Source organism: Rhagoletis pomonella, unplaced genomic scaffold (genome assembly GCF_013731165.1).
Source record: "Rhagoletis pomonella isolate Grant_MI unplaced genomic scaffold, Rhpom_1.0 Rhpom_scaffold_00004, whole genome shotgun sequence".
In the NCBI taxonomy this organism is placed as follows: Eukaryota; Metazoa; Arthropoda; class Insecta; order Diptera; family Tephritidae; genus Rhagoletis; species Rhagoletis pomonella.
This window is the reverse complement of record NW_023458558.1, coordinates 61,932,565-61,953,408: the sequence shown is the minus strand read 5'-3', so window position 1 is coordinate 61,953,408 and position 20,844 is coordinate 61,932,565. Positions and strand designations below refer to the sequence as shown.

Here is a 20,844-nt window from a genome sequence, read left to right as displayed (position 1 = left end):
AAAAATTACATTGTCACGGTTTCGCCGTTTTTGACAATTTCTGTTGAAAATACATAGAATATTGAAATTCCAAAGTTGCAGAGAATTCATACTCCACAACTTTTGTACCTACATCTTATTTTTTACTTTACTTAGATCACGGCCGGGAACGCGATAAACATAGCGATGCACGGGGTGGAAAGTTGTCCGTCCGAATCAAGCACTTTCAAACGAGCTCGTTTATACCCAGGCGCAGTCCCAATGCCATACGAAATAACTGATACAAGTGAGGATTTAGTACGCGATCAGGATATATGTATTCTTTGTTGATGTCCAAACTCAAACAGGCGACTCTTTAGATTGCACGTTGAGAACAGAAATATTTATTCTTACCGAAATAATTAAAACCAAGCCAACCAGTATGGAAGAGGTTAATTTAAAACTGCTCCAAGCAAAGTCTTTAATGGAAAACTATTTCGCAGGAAAAAAATTTATTTTCAAAATTGTTAGAGTTAAGCTCACATATAAAATTGGAAACAAATGTAAAATCCTACTTTTATAAGTGTCGAATAATGTTTAGGATAAAAAATTTAAATATAAAAATAAACGCACAAAAGCATAAAACTTGGGCAATTAAAAACAAGAAAATTGCTAAAACTATTTTATAAACAATTTGTTTTATTGACAAAATATATATATTCCAGGTAATGTAAGTAAAACAAAACTATAATCAAAATAAAAGCCTTGGGTATCAGTGCTGACAAGATACATGCATCACTAAGGGTTAATTCGTTTGTTTATACTTTTTGACATTATAGTACCTTAAAAGAGAGCCGCACTGAATTGTCAATCACACCTTGTTTAATGCACCTTGTGCTTGTTCAAATTTCGATTCTAAGAACAAAATGTTTGTAAATAAACAAAAAAATAATAACAAAATTTGGAGGATTTTAGATATTGGGTATGGTAGCACGAAATGTCACAATCTACTTAATTGTCAGGTTGTTAATATGGCGACGAAAAAGTGACAATGGAACTACCTTCTTTTTTGTATCATGGGCGAGACTGTGGATCCATGATCTACGTGCCAAATAGAAGTAAACTACATCGAAAAATCGCTGTTACAATTTTTTTTTTAATTGTATTGAAAATACATGTGTTCATACAAAGAATGTAATTTTACTTCGAAATACAATGGATAATGGCATATGTATTTACGTTTATGTTTTTTCGCACCCCTTCACCAAAACTGAAAATTAATCTATATGTATGCATGTATGTTGCGTTAACATTATTAAATGTTTTTATTTAATTAGCTCAACAAACCCATCAAGATGTCATTTTTCTCATCTTCTTATTTTCATATTTAGTTTTGTTTTCTTTTTACTTTAAAATAAAATATAGTATTCGAAAAAATGTCCTTCACAAAAAAAATCGTTGTACAATTCTTTCCTCGATTGTATCATTTGAATTGTACAATAGTTTTTTTGAAAAATTTGGACTTGTTAATTTTTCACCATTAATTTCAATAATTTTCGAGTTGAAATGCTCCAAAATATTCAAAAACTCATTACCTTTCCTTTCGCGGCACTGCACTTTTGGAATGAAAATGTTGAGAACATACATAATAAGTAATTTTTAGCAAAAAAAAACCGACTTCAACTCTCATATAAAAATATATATATATATATATATCTCATGATCCGCTGATCGGATCTTAACCAGATTAGTATGAGACACTACCATTCCGATGCAAAAAGAATTATCGAAATCGGTTGACGTGGTCCAAAGTTATGCGGTAACATACATAAAAAAAAAAAAAAAAAAAAAATATACCGACGAACTGATAACCTCCTCCTTTTTTGGAAGTCGGTTAAAAATATTTTAAAAGGCTTTCCTCGCTCACGCTCCAGACCTCTAGCCATTTTTGCCTCACAAAAGGAAGCGCTGGAAATTGAAGAAATTTTATACCGTTCTCCTTGAGTGGTATCTGGTATTTTTGCAGCTTCCAAATGCGCAACTCACTTTTCTTTTTATTATTTTAAAAAATTATTTTATTTTTTCCTTTGTCGATCAAATTCCTTTCAGAAAAAAAAAATTACATAATGTTCAATCTGGTAGCATGATTTTGATGAAAATGTCATAATCTCAGCAAAAGACAAATGGCTAACATGGCTGCTAATGTCATTAAGTGAAACGGCCGACGAATTGAGAATGAATTTACCTTGTAATGTTTTTATCGTGGTTTTCATCATGGAGAAAGCGAAGGATATTTTTTAAGAACTACGTACTGCTTAAGAAAATTTGGCTCAATAAATTTTTCTTGACCATTTCTTGAGCTTTTTTTATTCGTCGAACTAAATAAATGTTTACAAATAAAAACATAAAAACAGATTTAGTTTTTATTAGCCCGTAACTTCAATTGCATTTCTGCTTGGATACAAAAATTTAAAACCTATGATTCGTCTCTACGGGAAGGCATTGGTGTTATTGAAGAGATTTACATAATTTATCGCAGGTGGCGAATAACGAATATTAAATTTTTTTTTTTTATTTATACGACCAACGCAGATCTTCATTATTTGAGAATGTCATGCAACACTTGTATGTCCATTAGAAATTTTCAATCCTTCGATGCGACTTAAAATTGTGTCCGATTCCACCAATATATTTGCAGATAACTCTTAAACTGATAATTTGATTGCAAAACATTGTATAACCAAGTTCATAGGGATTTCAATGACCTTTAATCTGGTGGAGAATTTTCTGCGCTGCGATAACGGGATATTTTTGGAAAAAAATTGAAAATGCTGTTTTCTTAATTTGAAAAAAGCCATAATTTCTCAAATTCTTAAAACCTATTCTACTATTTTTATTTTGGACCTCATATTCATATTCTGTGAGTTATTTCACATAGCAAATGACTATAAAATTCAGAATTTTCAACTATGTATTTTGTTATAAACATTTTTCCCTGAAAGCATATGGTTTTCTAAATTTTCAAATACAACGCGCAAGTACTTAGAGTTATCATATTCGAATAAAATTTTGTACAGCTTATTTTTAGACCACAAAACATCTTTTTCCGAGGAGTTTTATAATAAAAAAAAGTTGAAATAACGAACGGTCTAATGTACATATAATATATAAAAAGAAAATAATGAAGTTAAAAAGTTCGAAATTTTTGACCATACCTGCAGCAATAAGAAATGCAGGCCAATAAATGCCATGGAACTTCAAAATATCTTTTCCGATTACTTGTACGTTTGGTGGCCAAAACTTGCGGTACTAAAAGAGAAAATGTGTACAATTAGCAATGGTCATTAAGTGAGCAAGAAATTTTCGCCTACTTTTTTATCTGGATAACCCGCTGATGTAAGATAATTTATTAGCGCATCTAACCATACATAGACAGTTTGTGTTTCATCGTCGGGTACGGGGATAGCCCAATGTACACGATTCGCAGGACGCGAAACCGATACATCTGGTAGTGGTTCACTTAACATGTCCAAGAGTATTTTTTCAAACTTTTTTGGACGTACATGACCACCTTTTTTAACCCAATATATGACATTTTCTTGTATATCTGACAAACGGAACATATAATTTGTCTCCTCAGTCCATTCAACAGGATGACCCGACTCGAGCGAGAAACGTGCACCCGTTGCAATGTCTAACCGCAATTGAGAATCGGTAAGAAAAGTCTCATCCGAAACGCAATACCAACCACTGTATGCGGCTGAATAAATGTGGCCAAGCTTGTGTAAAGTTCGCTGGAAGCGCACAATTTTAAGAAAAAAAGAATAGCTTTGCATATTTAGAAAGCGATATTACATACATACAATTTACCCAAAACTGCGCAACCGCCTGCTTATGCCGCTGCTCGGTGGTACGTATGAAATCCGTATTAGCTATACCAACTTCTTTGAAAACTTGCCGATAACGTGCAGAGATTTCATCACAATATTGGGCAACTGGTACACTTTGCGCTGCCGCTGCTTGCTGAATTTTTGTGCCATGTTCGTCGGTTCCTGTGCAAAGATGCACCTGCGTTTGAGGCTGTCGCAAACGTTGATATCGAGACAGAGCATCTGCTATTACAGCCGAATAAAGGTGTCCAATGTGCGGGGCTGTTGTTAAATAATAGTCATATGTGAATTGGATGTACATACATATAGGCAGAAGATACCCGCTACTTACCGGCATTGACGTAAAAAATTGGAGTAGTAGCATAGAAAGTGCCGCTGGCTTGCACACAGTAGCGCCTCAAAGAACCTAAATTATTTATTAGCATGACATTCATTAAAAATTCGCATTTGATTAAAAATTAGTTAAAATCGCAGTATGAAGATGAAATGCCTTGACAGCTGCGAAACAGCTGTTTTTATTTATGTTTAGCTCAGGCACAAACCTTGAGGAAACACCACAGGGTTGCATGCGCACGTACTAAAATTAATAAAAAAATCAATTCTTTTAAACAAAAGTTACGAAAAAATATACTTCCGGTCAGTTTAAACCACTTCCGGTCGAAACCGGTTGTCGGTAATACCACCAAAAGATAGAGCATCCCCGACTTGGTGATGCATGTTTTCTGATTTTCCATAAAAAGCATTTTTGTAAGTTTTAGAAGTCCCTTAGGGGTTGAAAAAGCCACTTCCGAGAAAAAAGTTTCAAACAATAGTTAAGAATTTGTATCCTCAGAATCTGAATCAGTAGAAAAATATGTACATATGTCAAATTTAAAAAAAAATATATATTTCCGGTCAGTTAACCCACTTCCGGTCGAATCCCGAAGTCAGTAATACCACCACAAAGATAGAGTATTCCTGATTTGGTAGGTAATATTTTAACGTTTACATATCAATAAAAAAAAACATTACCACCCATTTTAGAGGGAGTGGACGGGTGGTCTAGGATAGCCTTTTGCACTTAGGAGCCGGTGTGGCACATTTATGTGGGTGCTAGATGAGGGATGACATCAAGAGTCAGCAATGAAGGGTGAAGAAGAGCGTAATAAAATGTCTTGTACTCCGACTCTCATTACTAATATATGTATATGATGATTTTAACGTATTTTTTTTACCCTCTTGCGTAGCACTTGCGGGCTCTTTGACTGCTTTAAGAGCCAAAAATGTGCCCATCCTTGGCCTAGGACGCCCCGTATAAATCCCATTCGATAAAAATATTAAATTTAGAAACAAAAAAAAATCCCAATCTCTTTTCCAATATTATTACCTTAGGGGGTTGTGAACGTTCAAAGGGTTGAAGATATGTACGTTTTGAAATTATTTTGCTGCAACGTCCATTCTTGCCTTAGCACCTGATTTTTTATGTTTTGAGTATACTGTTTACCTAATGAACGGCTAATCAAATGTCTTTAACCTCCCTTGATGCGTTTTCTTACTGTTATCGTTTTTAATGAGACAGAAAAAAGAGTAGAAATCTCATGAAACACTTTTCAAGCAGCAATCCTTAGTTTGTCTTCTTGTGCTTTCCATTTAAAAAGTTTCCAAGTTTTAATTAACTTAGCTAAATTTCTTTTTTATGTCGTTAAATTTGTTCTTGAATTCTTGACAGCTGGTTCTGTCAGAAAAATGTGATTGCTTGCTCTAAGGTACTCCACCAAAAAAGCTCTTGCAATCACCCTTGTGCTTTCAGTTACCCTAGTCCACTTATCGCAGGATCATTAAACAAAAAGTAGATTAAGTTAGAGCAAGAAAAATCCTCATGAAACAAAATTTTTTGAGGTCTCTTAACCTGACGTAAACCTAGAACAGCACATTAAACACAACTATTAAGAGCGATGGTGGAGAGTCACCGGTGGACCCATTTCAAGTGTTTATGGGTTTGATGAAAATTAAATTTAAGTTGAAACCCAGAAGAAAAAAAGATATACTTTTCTGGGCCTCCTCTTGAAAAATTCTTAGGTTTTTATGAGAAAATAAAAAACTAAATGTTTGTACATTAATTTTATGAAAAAGTAGTTTATTTGTGTCATCACTTTTAGAATTATAATTTACATTTTAACTCCCTATAAATATTTTTTATATATATGTAGCATATATATTTTGTTTGTGGTTTTAACTAATTTATTTATTTTCTTTATTCAGTATAACACAATTCAATAACTTTAAGCCTAATAGTATGTAGTTGTAATCATATTTATACTGATGTGTGTACCTTTTCGCACTCACAATCAAAAGTAGAATTTCCAGCACACTCAGACTGACGGTTAAATACTAGAAAAATACATTGAGAGATGTGTGTTCTTTTATTTTTGATAAAGCTGCATATATGCAAGTGTGTATGTATGCATTTTTCAATAACTTTTGGAATTGCTGACGAGGCGCAAAGGTGCTTGCAAATTTATATACAGACAGGTTCTGCAATGCACTTCCGACTGAATTTCAACCCCATTTACATATTAGAAATAATGGAGTGCATTTTTTGTTATAATTTTATTTATTTTTAATAACTGAGGGGGAGAAAGGATGACTCGAAAATATTTTTCAGACAAATTTCGACTGTACGTAAAAATTTCGAGAGTTTTGAGACGTTTTACAGTTAATGGAATACCTCTAGGATGTTCAACACTTTTTTTTTATTTTTTGGTGTTGTGCTTGACAAAGCGGTTTGAGCCATTCGAAGCAAACACACACAATTGACAATTAAATTGCGAATATTTCTATTTACTAGTTACAACAAACTTGCATTACAGCTTGCTAATAAAATTTATTGATTTTAAATAATTAATTTTAATTCAGTATACATATCGTAGTTTAAAGTAACTGACACTTTTTGCCAAAATTTGGATTTGCTCACACAAGCTTTTGGCTCAAGCCTTATCCATTCGTCTTGAAGTATATTAGCCAGAAATGCGATTGCTTTATAAAAAAGAGAACCATTTTAAAATATGAGTGTTTTTACTCTTTAGAAAATAATTCACGCAAGCTCACAAGGTTTGCATTATCTTGATACGTGGTTTTTTACTTTAAACGACGATATGTATGCATGTATATATTATGTATGTATATACTAGATACTATTCATCGTTTCACTTATATTTATAGCAGCTAAAGAAATCTCAGTGCACTTGTTGATTTCTTTGGCTTCGTTTTTTACACTTAGGAGAATGAAATTAAAATAATGTCGAATAAAATAAATTTCTTTCAGAAGGTAATACGGAGCCCTGCAAAACAGTCAAATTTCTTTTTAAAGTCTTTCTCAAGAAAAATTAAGAAATAAACTGTTAAGCTTAAAGCTTATTTTATTAAATGCTTATTGGTGAAAAGCTGCCAAATTTATTTGTAATTTTTATAAGGGCAGGCAGTGTTTTTGAATACTAATACACAAAATAATAAAATGTAAGACGGCTCGTAAGGGTATTTGAGCATAACTATCATTACAAATAAAATTTAATGGCGGATATGGAAAATAATGGTTACGAATATTTCAGCTGATCAAGTCATATTTGCAAAACAAAGTTTTTTGAAGCAAAAAACTTTTTAAAAGTCTTTAAAATTTGAGATTAACTAATGGTTGTTCTAATAGCGGTCACCCTCGTCAGGCAATGGCAACCCCCCGAATGTATGTCTGCCATGAAAAAAGCCATTCGACGTTCGGAGACGGCGTAAAACTCTATTGAAATTTTATCAGTCAATTTTATAAGCTTTAGATATTAATCCCGAGAGTCTAAAATTGAAGCGCTTTCGAAGTATGTACATACATACAAATTTTTTAATATTTTTCAGCTTTTTTTTTGGAATTGGAAAAATTTACCTAGTTCGAGACCCCAATTTTATTCTTAAAAATAACTGCTTTTGGAAAATTTTATTCTTAAAATAACTGCTTTTGGAAAATTAATATAAAAAGTCCTAAAAGTTTGTTCCTAACTAAGGCAAAAAAATTGTCAATGTTAGTTATGAGTGCAGCTTCCGAATGTGTAAGAAAAATTATAAAATTTATGCACTTTTAAAATTTTAATTTCGACACGTTCATTTGATGTTTAACAAATATGCAGGAATTATATTTTAAAATTAAAAGATTTTCAGTATGAAAACTAAAATTTGAATTTTTAACACTAGCATTTAAAAAAAGTAATTTGTCATTAAAAACAAAATAAGCCCGAAAATGTTTCATCGGTTTTTAACGTTCTTACCAGGATTCTTATACCGTTTTTTGAAGCTTTCACCGTTTTAAGAGCTTATATTTCTTTTTTTTGTTGGTTTTTTAAGCATGCCGGTATAGGTTTACAGCTGTCGTACTAGTAGTAGTCCAATATGTCTTGGTTCTAAAGCGGTGATGGGCACTGCCTTACCCGCGGGAAAAACTCTTTTGAGCTTTTACTCCACAGGCGCCAATTCAAAATGTATAGCAAACTTAAAAGAGATTTGCCCGCGGGCAAGACAGTGCCCGTCAATGATCTAAAGCAACTAATCGCCGTTATTTTCACAAGGACCGCACAAAAGTTTCGCTCAAAAATAGAAGTTACAAAATAATGCGGGTATTCACCACATTGAGCAAGTGACCTGGCAATCGGGCAAATGAGCTTATTAGGTCAAACCAATGAATGTGGGGTGGAAACCCCTAAAGATTTTGTTTGCACCAGAGTTGTATGAATAAAATTATTGCCACTGAATTCATATTCTGCATACGTTGAGATACTTGAGAATAAAAATACCTATACTTTACAAACAAACACATGCACACATTTAACTTAATTTAAAATAAATGTACAGAGCTTAAAATTACGATTTTCATAAACTACAACGTACAAGCTGATAGTAAAAAAAATGCTTTTTACAAAAACTGAATTGAATATTAGTATTATACACAGTCTACTATCTTTAGGCGCACAATATTCGTACAATTTACATACAACTACAATGGTTTCGTTCGACGTTAGAATATGCCAAGGAATGAATATCACTTTTGAATTGAATTAGTTTTTTTCTAATAATTTTTCTGCTTAATTACATATGTATGTACATACATACGCATGTACATATGTATATCCCCCGAATTTCCATAGTAAACTTATCTCTTTCCATACACAAATAAATTTCATTACAATATAAATTACAATATCGCTTTATGCCATGCCTAGGCTATGTTGCCTTTGAACGGCCTTTTTGTGGTCTAATGCCAATTAGGCGCTACCTCTTCTTTTTCATAGAAGAGCGGCGGAGAAATTCAATGAGCGTGCTCTTACTTTTTCGTATTTGCTGTCGCACCTTTTTCAAAACGTTGCGTCAGCGACGCTATATTCCCTGACTTGACGGTGGGCGCGGTGCGTGGCGTACCTGTAGCCGCTAAACGTGCGGCAGCTGCTGTGCCGCCGCCAACACTTGGCGCGGGTGTTACTTTCTTTTGGCTGTTGAACGAGGGCTTCGCTGAAAGCGGTTTTGGTTTTGTGATGGTAGCGGACGGCAGTGCTGTACTATTACTGCTACTTGTGGCTGTGGCGGCAGCACGCGTTGTCGCTGTTGAGTTTGCGGCGACCGCCGTTTTATTGAAGGCTTTGTTTCTCGATGTCACAGAGTTTGTGTTTGTGCTGCTGTTGTTGCCGCCGAGGCGGTTGGATGCAGCTGTTGTGGCTTTGTTAGAGGTGACAGTTGCTGTCGCCGCTGCTGCTGAAGTTGTGGGCTTGAAACTTGAGAACGCTGTGCTTGGAGAGAGATCAGCGCGTGTGGGCGCTACGCGCGCCACTGGAGCATTCACTGGCGTCGGGCGCAAGTAAGTAGGCACTGTTTGTGCTGATGCTGCCGTTGTGCTCGCATGCGCTTTCGGCGCTTCCGCAGCTGCATTGCAATCCGGATTCGCGCTTGTGGCGATTGTGGGCTTTGGTTTGGGTTTCAAATCCGCTGTTGTATTTTTCACCTCCTCCGTGGACAGCGGTTTGTTTTTCACTAACGTTGATGCAGTGTAGATGGAATCGCCATTGCGCTTTTCAATCTCATTCACAATCTCGCCCAGCAAACCCAAATCACTGCTTTCGTTGACGAAATCGCTGCGCTTAAGCGTTTGCGCTGCTGGGGGTATTTCATCGATTACTGAATAAATATTGTCTGTTGAAGTGGGTGAGTCTGCTTCGTTCGACTCACCTACTGTGGTCAGAGGATGTTCGACGAACTCGCAGTCGTCATATGCATTCTCCACACTAGACTTGGCAGTGGCAACTGGCAGCGCATAGCCAGAAGAAGTCGTCGAATTAGTTTTCTTTAGGGGTGGAGGCCGTGGAGGCGGGCTTTTGGGGCGTGAAGCCGCGGTGGCAGCCGCCACACTCTTTGGACGCGCCGTACCTGGTGCATAACGCATCGACCCGAACGTCTGCACGTTGGTTTTCTTAGTGGGCGAACGCATAGATTGCGCACGCTTTACTAGATTTTTCGTTTCCTCCTCTTTGGGAGTGGTCTCAGAATCCGAATTAGATGACTCTCCTTGCGGAGCAACAGGCATCGGTGCCGATATCTCGATATTCTTCAACTTCTCGCGATCAATGTAGGTTTTCTCTTTTAACGGCGGTTTCTCCTCCTTTTTCAAAAACGATGCTATGCGTCGAATGGTTCCATCACGCTTTATATTCAATTTCGGGTCTGCATGCATAGGCACAGGTGGCGGCGGGGCGGGACGCGGCAAAGAGCCGGATTGACCGGCGTGCATGGGAGGCGGTAGCGGTGCGGCACGCGTTGGTGACATCTCACCGCTCGACTGTTTAAGTGGCAGCGTCAACGTAGAGGTCTCCAGCACCGGCATCGAAATGATCGGGCGCGCATTCGAGCCGGGGTTGGGTGGCGGTAAAGCTGGTGCATTTGCAATACCCACGGGTGGTGGTGGCGCCCAGCGATTAGGTTGAGCTACATCCACCGAGTTGCCTTTTACCAGTGGCGGTGGTGGCGCGGAGCGTTGTGGTACACCGCCATTCATGGCCGTTGTGTCCTGCACGGTGGGCTGTACGTAAGCGATATTAGGACCATTGAAATTGTTAGTGGGCGAAGTTGTATCATTAAGCGGACGAAGTGTGAATCCCTTAAACTTGCCGAACATGCCATTTCCAACGGAGTTGTCATTCGAGTCGCTGGGGGACTTGAGCAGCGCGGAGTTCATGTCATCAGTACTGCTGGGAGTTGACTTCGGCAGGCTGTGCGCGCCAACGCCACCACTGCCTCCACCACCAAGTGGACCATGGTCGGGACGAGTGGGAGGTTGTTTTGTGCCGGCAGCCTTGATGCTGGAAAAGAAAGAGATAGAGCGAAAGAGGATGTTGAGAAAAATGAATAGTAAATTTATGGAAAAGTAGAATAGTTATTAATTGGGATAATGTCAGGGAAACATGATCATTTGTAAATAAGGCGCACTTGGAGTAATACAAATTGTCGTTATGTGTTTACAGTGTAAGTATTTAGTATATTTTTTTTAACTTTATTAGTAGGCATTTGTTTTTGAACATGCAATTGAAACAATTTATTAATTATTTATTGTTAGTTGGACTGTTAATAAAAGCAAATATTGAAAAAATAAAAAAAGTTTTCACATACCGCTGCCAATTGTAAAATTCTTCAAACGTAGAGAACGAAAATTACGCTTGAACATTAGCCAACACCACATCCCATTTGACTTGCACAAACACATCTAAGAAACATGCAATCTAATGCCGAGTTCCCACTAGGCATTAAAATGACAAATAATTTCTTTCGAAATAAACACAATTTTGTTTGCCATTTAATGCCTAGTGGAAATTCGCCATAGGAAATTGTTTAGTATATACATGTGTATGTACAAACATGTGTACATATGTATGCATTAATTTTTAATACATATTTTATTTATTAGTTTGAAACAAAAATCACAATGTTAAATATGAAAAAAGCACCAATGATAATAACGTTTTGATATAAATTTTTATTTAAAGCTACAGACATACATACAAACATAACAAATGTGCTTTTTAAGACTAGGACAGATTTCACAAAAGAAAAATTGTAATTGTATATGCATATAGAAAAGGTTATATGTAAGTATTAAGATAGTATTACATGCCTTACAAATCAAAATATATTCATATAAACCTGTTAAAAAAAAAAAATTCTTTTAAAGAGAGCTTTAAAAACCCTGTTTTTAAATAAGCAGTATCAAGAAGGGATTTTTAATAAGACCTTCTCTTTGGAAGCTATGTATATTAGATGATAATCCTGTAGCCCTGCCATTCGATGACAGACGAAAAGATGTGTTTCCAAAGAAAAGTAAACAAATCGTAGTGGGCGTTTCGGAGCGTTAACACCAGTTCAGTTCAGGGGCAAAGATTAGAAACTGAAAATCTTTGATAATGTCCCATGAATGGCGTTTTATCTTCTGTATAATAAAACCGTCTAAAACCTACTATCGCGTAGTAAAAGTAGTTTTCTTATAGTAAAATTGGAAGTAATTTTTGAATATTTCAAAGTGCATGAGCTGATTATAAATATTTATTTAAGAAAGCTATATGTAGCTATAAAATCAGTATGTTTTTTACATGGAAAAAATGCGCGACAGCTTCAACAAAACAAATTGCCAAAAATCAGCTATTTCAAACTTGAACTGTGTTACTAAAATTGAATGGGCTAAAATTTTATGTTATTTTTTCTAATTTTTATACCCGAGCGCTCTTGTGCACAAGGGTATATTAACTTTGTTCACATAACGGTTGTTTGTAACAGCCAAAACGAATCGAGATAGATATAAGCAAATGTTTACATAAATGCTCAAAATGAATAGAGAGGTCGATTAAGCCATGCCTGTCTGTTCGTCCGTCCGTGTACAGGATAACTCGAGCAAAAATTGAGATAGCTCAACGAAATTCGGTATGTAGGTTTCCCTTTGTCCGAGGTAGATTGATAACGAAAATTGGCGAAATCGGTCCATAACCACGCTTACTTCCCATATAGCGGTGTTTTCGAAAAATGCAAAAACTATGACATTAATGTGGAGTAGAGTTGTGATAAAAAATATTATTATGAAATTTTTGGAAAATGGGCGTGAACCCGCCCACTTATGATCAAATGATGTACCTCCCTTCCAATCCTTACTAAACTCGGTACGAGCATTGCCTAGGGTCAAGCTAAGAAATCTGTCAAAAATCTTTGAAATCGAACGACAACCACGCCCACCGCTACTGCGATAAATCAGTAACTACTGAAGCTAATTGACTCAAAATCTATAATTAGAATAACCACATAACAAAAAATTGGATTATTATACATTTTTGGATAATGGGCGTGGCGCCGCCCTCTTATGACCACAAATATGTACCTCGGTAACCCATGCATCAATTTCTACCAAACTCGGTGCACTCAATAACATTAGTACAAGAAAGAAATTCGTTGAAAATTATTCAAATCGGACTAAATTTACACCCGCTTCCTCTATAATGGTAAATTTCAGACATCTGATAGACTTTTAGGTATTGGGCGTTGCCCCGCCCACTTTATGAATACAAGGTGTGTCTCGGTAACCACTTTATAGATTTCTACCAAACTTGGTTCAATTATTTCATTAAGTCTAATTCAGCATATAATCGAAAAAGTTTGAAAGTGGGAAAACCCCCCGCTTATCATGCAAACGTAGTTAGAGAAAGTTGAAACGACGATATTTGATACCTGCGCCTGAATGAAATGTAATGATTTAAATTGCAATTCAAAAGTAATGAATTTAAATGCTTTAAAAAAGTTTAAGTTAAAAAATGCTGCACACATCAAAATTTCGTTCTTCGTCTTCGGCTTTTCAAACGCGGCTCGCAATTTGTTGTTCCTTTATGGACATTTCGTTAACGCTGCTGAGGGGTTGCCAGGTTTCCCCGTACACATGAAACTATTGCAGGGTTTATACCTGGCACCACATATTTAATTATTTATAAAAAGTAACATGATGGTCAATTTCTTTTGGAGACTGCATAGAATCATCTATCGCTGCCATTTGCAAATTGGGATCATTCAAAACTGGGTCAAAAAGACACGATCTGATAAGAGTTATTGGGTTAAAAGCTTCTGTAAATGTTTTTTTTTTGTATATTTCTCTATACCTAGGTCTCCTTAGGTAAGAATTGTGTTTGAATTTGATTGGAATTTGACTACTAACGTTTTGGCACAAATTGGGTAAAACGACTGTTCCTCTGAGTTGGAAAAAGCTGATCCTTCATGTACTTCCAATGCACAAGATACTGGGTATAGGATCATTTTTCTTATACAAAGTTTGGCAGCATTGGATTGTTAGTTCAGCTTAATATCTCTCAATACTGCTTCATCAAGGTAGAGTTATTTCGAAAACGTATGTATTGGACACATTTTGATGACTTTATTTATTAATGAAACACCACCGATATTTTTTCTGTGCCCAATTCGCCATTAAGATGTTGGGCATTCAAAGTGCAATGAAAATGCGACATAGTAAACATTTAGTAGCAGTTCTAGACATGTCAAAGAAAATCTTTAAATGTATCGCTTTCAATATTAGTATGGAGGTTTATGTGTGAAACAATTAACTGAATAATAAAAACACAGAAAAAATAGCTAGGGTCAGTCGGGTCTAAGTAACCGGAACGGCCCAGATTTATATTTCACCAAGGACTCCAACAACACTCCCCAAAAACTCTTTGGGGAATTTGTATGCTGCTACAACAACAACCAAAACAACAACAACATGAAATGTAAAAATTATTTGAAGAATTGCATTTGGAATTGATTTTCTGAACAAATGCCATATTAAATACGCACTAATTTCAACTTCGTGTACTGTCTACATACACATGCATGATTTATTAAAAAAAAACAACACATGCATGCTATTCGAACCAAATATTGTTACATTCAGATTATAGTCACATTCTAATATTTTCGAGTTTAAAATATATATGTATATACTTAAGTAATAATATTTATAATTCAAGCTATATGAGCTAAAATAAATTAATAAAATTATTTAAACTCCGAAAGAATGCAGTTTCGTTAAAAGCAAAGTAAAGAAAAATCTCCTATTTCAATGAAATAAAAAATAACCAAACTTCGGCCTCTGAGAACCAGAGTATCATGCAAAATTAAAACTTGAGGTTTTCAGATGCCGAACATTATTATTATTTTTATTGCAGCCGAAGCCTACAAGTACACTTAGCAAAAGTGTCTATCATGCGAACAGAAGAGTCACACATGCAGTTAAAGCAAACGCAGCCAAGGGCAATTGAATTAAAAATCAGCAACAGCAGCCAACACTTTTACTTAGTCTGTTTTTTTATTTTTTATTTAGCTACATGTAGTCCTTATCAAGGCTTAAGGCCTTAATAGACAAAGTAGACACGTTTTTAAGATGTCAATAAGTCTCGCTTATATAAAAAATCAGTTAAGGCCTTTTGCCTCGATAAAGAATATATGCACACTCGTATAAGGTTTTATGTATGTGTACATGTGTATGAAATCAAATAGCTTTTACTTGCTATTCTTTAGTTTACTATCATCGCCAGCAGTTAAGTTACTACTACTTTGGTTCATAGTATTTTTCTTGTGGCTACCCAAAACATAGACACACCTAGCAGGATCACTGGCTATGTACTGTGCGCCATCGCACAGTGCATTTGGATTTGTGGTGGATTGTAAGCGTATATCGGTGATTTCTAGTTTACGCCGCAATGTATTATTCTGACTGTTGTCCTGTGAGCTAGTGTCGCCCGCAAGTAGCTGCTCGCTTGCTTTTGATTTCAGTGTTGTTGGGGTTTTTGGCGCTTTGATTTTGCGTTTAAGTGTAGTTGTTAGTGTTGTTGAATAATCATTGCCTTCGGCGGCAAATGGTATGGTTGGTATTTTTGTTGGTGTTGCTGCTGACTTTTTCTTGCTTAAACTATTTTGTGTGATTTTATTTTTAATTTCCGCCACCGAAATAATTTTGCTATTGGGGACCAAGCTGTTAAAATCTTCATTAGTTTTACTTTTGCATAAAAACAAATTGTTATGTATACGCGCTAAATTGTTAGTGGAGGCACTTTGGCTGATTAGCGTTTGACTGTTGGATTTGATTGTATTGGTGCTAGGGTACGCATGCGCTTGTGTGCTTGTATTGAGTGTATTGGAACGTTTGAGTTGACCACGCTTAGCACAGTATTCTAATGGTGTGCGTTTCAAGTGTTTAGTTGCGCTCGCAGGCAATGCCCAAGATGCAGTTGCAGAAGAAGATAAGTTAGAAGAAGTGTTGGAAGAATGGGAGGAAGTAGTTGTATTGCTAGTGGTAGTGCTAAAGGAGCACACCGACTTGTGCGGCGTGGATACATACATATTCTCGGCCAGCTTGCCGCCAAGGAAGAAGCGTCGATTGCGAATGTAGTATGTGAGCCAGAGTAGGAGCATCATAAACGGTATCACGCCAAAGAAGAAGATATACATGAAGTTCTGGAAGACTTGATGACCTGCGCGGGAGTTGAAGAAAATGTAGTCTTAACAATGGGTATACTTGAAAATGGTTCAAACACTAAAAATGCGAGTACTTACTGGTAGGCGAAGTTGCAGGTCCACTGTTAATGGAGCCACCCGGTCCTGGCAGGCGACAAGTTGCGCCCGTGTAGCCCACATGGCAATGGCAATTGCCAAGGCTGTTGCACACACCGTTACTATTGCAATTTTCAGGACACTGCTTACCCAGCCCCGTGGCACGTACTCGCTCTATCGTCAGGCACTTTTGGTCCACACACATTTTGCCTTCCCCACACTTAGCACCATTTGGCGAGAGTCCTGGATCTGTGCTTTGCAACCCCAAATCAACGAGCGCAGTGCGGCATGGCACAATATTGCCTTCGTGATTGATGAACGAGTGCGACAGCACTGCTGCAGACTCCATGCCAAATTCTAGCCGCTCATTCAAATGCCGACAGTGCAGCATGCCACATGCCACGTGTTCCTTTTCGCAGGGTATGAAAGTGTTGTTGATGCGATCGTAGCCACAATTACCGCCACGTTTTCCCTCCGTGTTCTTCCCGTAGCAGTGTTCTGAACTCTCGCCAGTCGGTCCCCACAGTATGCGACACTGTTGCGTGTGCGAACGACAGTTGCCTTGGAAGCAGTACGCCTGCCCGCCATCACAATCTTCTGTATCACGTTTGAACACATCTGCTGGGCAGTACTCCGACTCGCCTGTACAGTATTCAGGCAAATCACATTCGTTCTCTGCCACACGACACGCTTGGCCGGCCGCTTTGGGTCGACACGTACTCAAATCACAGCATTCACCGGTGGCGCATGACGCGTTCGTGTGCAGCATGCAAGTGTGCGGGTCGCAGCAGGTATTCTCGCAATAGTTGGGCAGCCCACAATCGCATTGCTCGCCCGGCTCCACGAAACCATTGCCACATTGCGGTGACTCGAATAGCTTGGTGGGTTTGTTACGCAGGCAATAGTTCATGCCGCGCGAGAAGGCAATATTTAGCTGGTCAATGCTGCAACTGCTCCAATGCACTGGCACCACAGAGGTAGACGAAGCGGACATTATGCATTTTTCATCTTGGCACTTGCAGTCGGACGAATCGTGCTCCATGCCAAAGTTGTGGCCCATTTCGTGGGCCATTGTAGTGGCGACAACGGCAACAATTTGGCTGTGCTCATTGGAAACGCCACCAGAGTATTCGTGCGTACAAATTGGACCCTTCAGTGCTTTGCCTGGATGGGGGAAAAGAGTTTATTAAAATTTCTTGACACCAAATTAAATTCTAAATGCAAATGCTAATTACCAACAACGCCGCCGCTAAATTGCTCCTTAGTCAGCAGCTGTGCATTATCGTTCGGATGGTCCAGCACCAGTTTTGTGCTGCGATAGTTGAGAAAGTTGCGCAGCGTTAAATCACCATCGCTGGAGAATTCGATTTCATTGTACTCATTCCAGATGACCACACCCACGAGTGCAACGAAGATATTCAATGGAACATACAACTAAGGGGAAGAAATAAATAAAAGTATTACAATTTTATTAATGTATATTAAACATAATTATGTATACTATGTACATATTATATGCTAAAATATATTAAATAATTGCTATAGCTAAATTATTTGGTTATAGGTAACCAATCATGTGTTGAGAGAAATATATTTAGCTGACTTTTTCCTAAGTGTACTTAATATACATGTGTATATGTATATATACATAATTTTCAAACTTAATTTCCATTTTGTTTTCCATCTGAGCTATTGATTTATTTAAAAACAAAACTTTGGAGGAATTTCCTTAGACTTGAAATTATCTCGAAAGCCTATCTGGATATTTATGGGCACGTCGAAGGGTATTTAAAAATTTATTTGCAGAACTCAAGGTATTGAGGAATCGCCGCAATAATGAACACAGGTGGTAAATGCTTTCTCTTCCTCAGGATCTCAACTGTAACCCAACGTTAGTATTTACACTTGCAATCAAACCCCAAGAGAATTTTCCTATTTTTTAAAGATATTTATTATTTTTTCATTTTTTGTGACCCCTAGTTGATCTGAACCCACTTGTTGAACTTCTTTTTTTCAAACCATATCAAAGGGACCCTTTCTGTTAAGAGTTAGTGGGTTAAAAGGTTCTAAGAAACAAAGTGGTGCTTAATTTTGTTATACATAGTATATAGGTCTCCTACGGCAATTGTCCATGCAGTATCAAAAAGAATTCAAAGCCACGAAAACAATTTTCTATAAAATTGAGCTGTTAGATGGCGTTGTAATTGAGATGTATGAAAAGTCTGTACCTATATGAAGTCGTATTTAGAGTAGTCTATAAATTCAGCGACCCACAGAACTGAATAATATCGAAAATAAGGAGACGCAAATTCTTTATTTTGAAATCGGTTAATATTTAACCCTGCCGCCGGGCGTTGGAAGTTATCAATATACGCAGACCCGGCAAACTTCGTCCCGCCCAAAATTATTATTTTTATTTTATTGAAACATTTTGGTCCAACATTTTAATTAACAATTCCCATTTCCAGTAAAACATTTATCATAGTTATCTAGTCCTGGTGCCTCCGAGTGAAGCTTTAACGCAAAATAATATTCACAAATCGCATCCATTGGGCCAATTTGAACACACGGGAGCTCGCATTACTCAGTGGTCCAATACGTCGATGTAATCGGACATTCACGACACTTTTTCTCACTTGACGATGTTTAGTAATAACTCGAATCCAGAGCCACTTGGCGGGTAAATTTTTTCGCAGAAATATTTTTCTTTACGATACCAATACATATTTCGAATATAAGCCAAATCGGATCATAAATAGGATTTTTAGTAATAGCTATATTCCAGCGCCACCTGGTGGCTCAAATTGCAAATCTAAACTATCCAGAGACCCACTTAAATACACAAAAAATTTCATAAAAATCGGGAGTAGGAGTTCACTCACATGTACAGAAGAATTATATATATGTACATACAAAGATAGCTTAAAGTTTCAGTACGTCTGGTCAAAATTTTCTTTCATGAGTAGGCTATTGATTTCTTATATCTCGATGCCAAGTTCCAGTAATCTGCCATGAACACTTCCAGAGAAATGCAGTATGAAAAATTCGGTTTGTATAAGAGGTGCCACGCCCCCTTTACATATCGATTTTTTTAGCCTGTAACAATCATTGGAAAGTATGCAGTAGGAGTCCAAAATTTAAAAAAAGTCGGTACAGCCGTTTCCGAGATCACCTCTTATAAAAAAAGGAACTTTTCTTTATGTAATTATTAAAGATAATAAGTATAGATAAATAGCCAATACCCGCATGCTTTGCGGGGCATTAAAACACCTTACCAGCTATAAAAAAAAAACATCAATTCTATTCTATGTATATTTATAGTATGTGTATCGAATTTCTAGCAAATCGGACCATAAATCACATTTTTCGAATAGATCGGTCCCTTGTCAATCTATCAGAAAAAAGTATATATACATATGTTAATCCAAGCAATAAGCCAAGTTTCAAGGAAATCGCAACATAAATAAGATTTTTTCGAATATATCGATATCTTGTCCCCCTATCAGAAAAAAGGATCCTATATGATAATCTAGGCAAAAAGCTACCTGCATGTCAAATTTCAAGCAAATCTGACCATGAGTACGATTTTTTCCAATGGATCGGTCCCTGGTCCACTTACCGGAAAAAAGGACCCTATATGCTAACCTAGACAGAAATCTAAAACTAGAATTGTCACTTGTATTGCATGTTTTCATTCCTTACGTTCTTCTAACTTACCGCATTGATGATGTTGGCTAAATCCTTACAGTGCTGATGCACTTTTCTCGGACTCTCACCAAATGACTTATAGACCTTATTATCAACCACAATAACTAATTCCACATAGGAAGAATGTTTGTCGGCATTATAGGGACCGCGAATTACATCGTTATTTTCATACGACCTTTTATACTGCAATTAAAAGAATGAACGAGATAAAAAAAAATCCTAAAAACTCTTCATCTACAAATTATACACTTACCCGCAAAATTCGATTGAACTCCGAACTATCAAGGTGCGTTGGTACTTGCGGTAGGTCATCGTCCTTTTGTAGCAAGTTCTCAGACTTCAAATGTTGTAAGTGTTTATGGTGGTCGGTGGCACTGTTATAGCCGCAGGTCGAATTTTTATCCAACAAATCAGAGTGCCTGCGAAATTTCAATGAGCATTATAATTATTATGCAACCGTTTTTTTTTTAATTATTTCTTTTATAAAAATTTTAAAGTTGCTTATACATATATGTATATGGATCTACAAATTAGTATGTACGAGTATGTATAAATTGGCAAATCCATTTCGGAATAATTTTATTCCTAAACGGAAATACGAACGGAAGTAAAAAAAAGAGAAATTCCGTCATGGTGTACTTCGTATGCAAACACG

The 20,844-nt window shown here is 36.7% G+C and overlaps 2 protein-coding genes across 3 annotated transcripts in view; both read right to left on the bottom strand.

Annotated features, from left to right (window-relative positions):
- Positions 1-4,335, bottom strand: part of LOC118737933 (methionine--tRNA ligase, mitochondrial) — a 149,737-nt gene extending 145,402 nt beyond the window's left edge. For both annotated transcript variants that reach the window (XM_036468760.1, XM_036468761.1), the window contains exons 1-4: positions 4,180-4,335; positions 3,829-4,109; positions 3,330-3,752; positions 3,174-3,267 (exon numbers count right to left, since the gene is read on the bottom strand). In XM_036468760.1, the coding sequence (XP_036324653.1) occupies positions 3,174-3,267; positions 3,330-3,752; positions 3,829-4,109; positions 4,180-4,282 (901 nt within the window). In that variant the 5' untranslated portion in view covers positions 4,283-4,335. The remainder of the gene's footprint in view (positions 1-3,173; positions 3,268-3,329; positions 3,753-3,828; positions 4,110-4,179) is intronic.
- A 2,927-nt stretch (positions 4,336-7,262) lies between these two features.
- On the bottom strand, positions 7,263-20,616 carry LOC118738283 (disintegrin and metalloproteinase domain-containing protein 12; the record flags this gene model as incomplete). The annotated part of the gene is made up of 6 exons (XM_036469208.1): positions 7,263-11,209; positions 16,270-16,402; positions 16,485-17,645; positions 17,717-17,915; positions 20,199-20,372; positions 20,443-20,616. Coding segments are annotated over 6 exons (3,864 nt in total), but the record flags the coding sequence as incomplete, so codon positions are not given.
- Positions 20,617-20,844: the final 228 nt, after the last annotated feature.